The 1609-nt window shown below is 66.1% G+C and overlaps 1 protein-coding gene across 1 annotated transcript in view; it reads right to left on the reverse strand.

The window, feature by feature from the left end:
• RNF19B (ring finger protein 19B) overlaps positions 1-381 on the reverse strand; it is an 11636-nt gene extending 11255 nt beyond the window's left edge. Inside the window, exon 1 of the mRNA XM_035345873.1 lies at positions 6-381. Within this exon, the coding sequence (XP_035201764.1) occupies positions 6-182 (177 nt within the window). The 5' untranslated portion in view covers positions 183-381. The remainder of the gene's footprint in view (positions 1-5) is intronic.
• Positions 382-1609: the final 1228 nt, after the last annotated feature.

Here is a 1609-nt window from a genome sequence, read left to right on the forward strand (position 1 = left end):
GGGGCGGCGGCGGGCGGCGGCTCGGCCTTGGCGCGGCGGCGGCCGCCCGCGGCGGAGGCGGCGGCGGCGGAGAAGACGCTCTGGAAGGAGAGGCGGCGGCGGCGGCCGGGCTTCGGGCACTTGGCGGCGGCCGAGTGGATGGAGGAGGAGCGCGGAGATTCGGAGTCCCGTTCGGAGCCCATGGCGGCGGCGGCGGGGCTGCGGTGACCGGGCGGCGGTGGCCGAGGTCCGGGAGGTTCCGGGGACTCCGAGGCTCCGCGGGTGCCGGGGCCGCGTCCCGCCGGCCGCTCCCTCCGCCGCGCTGCAACGACAGCGGCCCCGCGGCGAGTGGGCGCCGCCCCGCCCCGCCCCGCATCGCCCCGCCCACCTCCCACCTCCCCGCCCCTCGCCCCGCCCCTCTCGTGTCGCCGCCGCCGCCATTTCGGTTTTGGGCAGCGCCCCGGGCAGGCTCGAGGCACGAGTTCCCCCCCCCCCCTCCCCGCCCCGAGCGCCCGCAGCACCCATGGGACCCCGGGGGTGTCCAGGCCGGTGGGCTCAGGGCCCACCGCAGCGGCCCAGTCGTGCAGCAGGGCACAGGAGTGGAGTTGGCCCCTTGGAGCCCATTTCTCCTGCTGGGGTCCCCCATCTGCCTCCCCCTGGCCTTTTCCCGGTGTCTGGGGGTCACACGGAGATTTGCCCCCAGTGGAAATTTATCCCAGCCTCCCTCAGAGCCACGGCCGCACTTAACACCTTTCAAAGCTCCCCTTCCCTCACAGGGCTCCCCGTGCCCCCAGGGGTCCCCCAGCCCCATCCCCCAGCCCAGGCACAGGAGCTGAGGGGGGACGCGGCTGCTCGCTATGCAGGGAGGTGAAGCAGAACGATGGTGTGTCTGTGAGGTGCGTGTTAAACCAGCACGGAGGGGCTGCGTTCCCCGGCTGTCAGCTGCTAGCTGGGCAGAACGTCGTTATTTGTGTGACAAGCGTGGCTTCGTCACTGTCATCAACATATCGCCGTTCCTGAAATCCTTTCTCTCAGCAAAGCCATTTGCACAGTTACTGCCAGGCTCCCTTCCTGCACAGGAGGCTCTCTGCCTCTGGGACAGAGAACAGGGTTTGGCGAACGCAGCCCGGGAGGAGCTGGAAGCACCGGGGGGTCGGTGCTCACACTGCCTGACTCTGCCTGTGTACAGCTGGGATAATGTACAGCAGGGATAATGAGGCTTCCTTCCCTGATGGATGGGTGGACGGATGGATGGATGGACGGATGGGTGGGTGGATGGAGGGAGGGAGGGAGGCGCAGAAGGGGTAAATCACCTGTACAAGAGCACACAAATGAAGCTTCCTTCCCTCCTAATACCCCTTCAACTCTCCTGTTACTTTCCCTGTGCTTTTGTTCATGAGTTCTGTGCCTTCCATACCTCCTCACTGAGTGGTTTCACCAGGCTGCTTGCTGTGACCGAGTCCTTCTCTAGCGCTTATGTTCCCCAAATGTCTGTCAGCTCTCCCCCACCTCTGCTAAGCTCTGGCATTCCTGCCACAGTACACATGGCTTTGGCCCAGCTGCAAGCTTTGCACCACACTTAGGATTGGCCTTGGAGTGTTAAAATTCCTGCCTGGGATCAGGAGCCCTG

Source organism: Oxyura jamaicensis, chromosome 23, assembly GCF_011077185.1.
Source record: "Oxyura jamaicensis isolate SHBP4307 breed ruddy duck chromosome 23, BPBGC_Ojam_1.0, whole genome shotgun sequence".
Lineage (NCBI taxonomy): Eukaryota > Metazoa > Chordata > Aves > Anseriformes > Anatidae > Oxyura > Oxyura jamaicensis.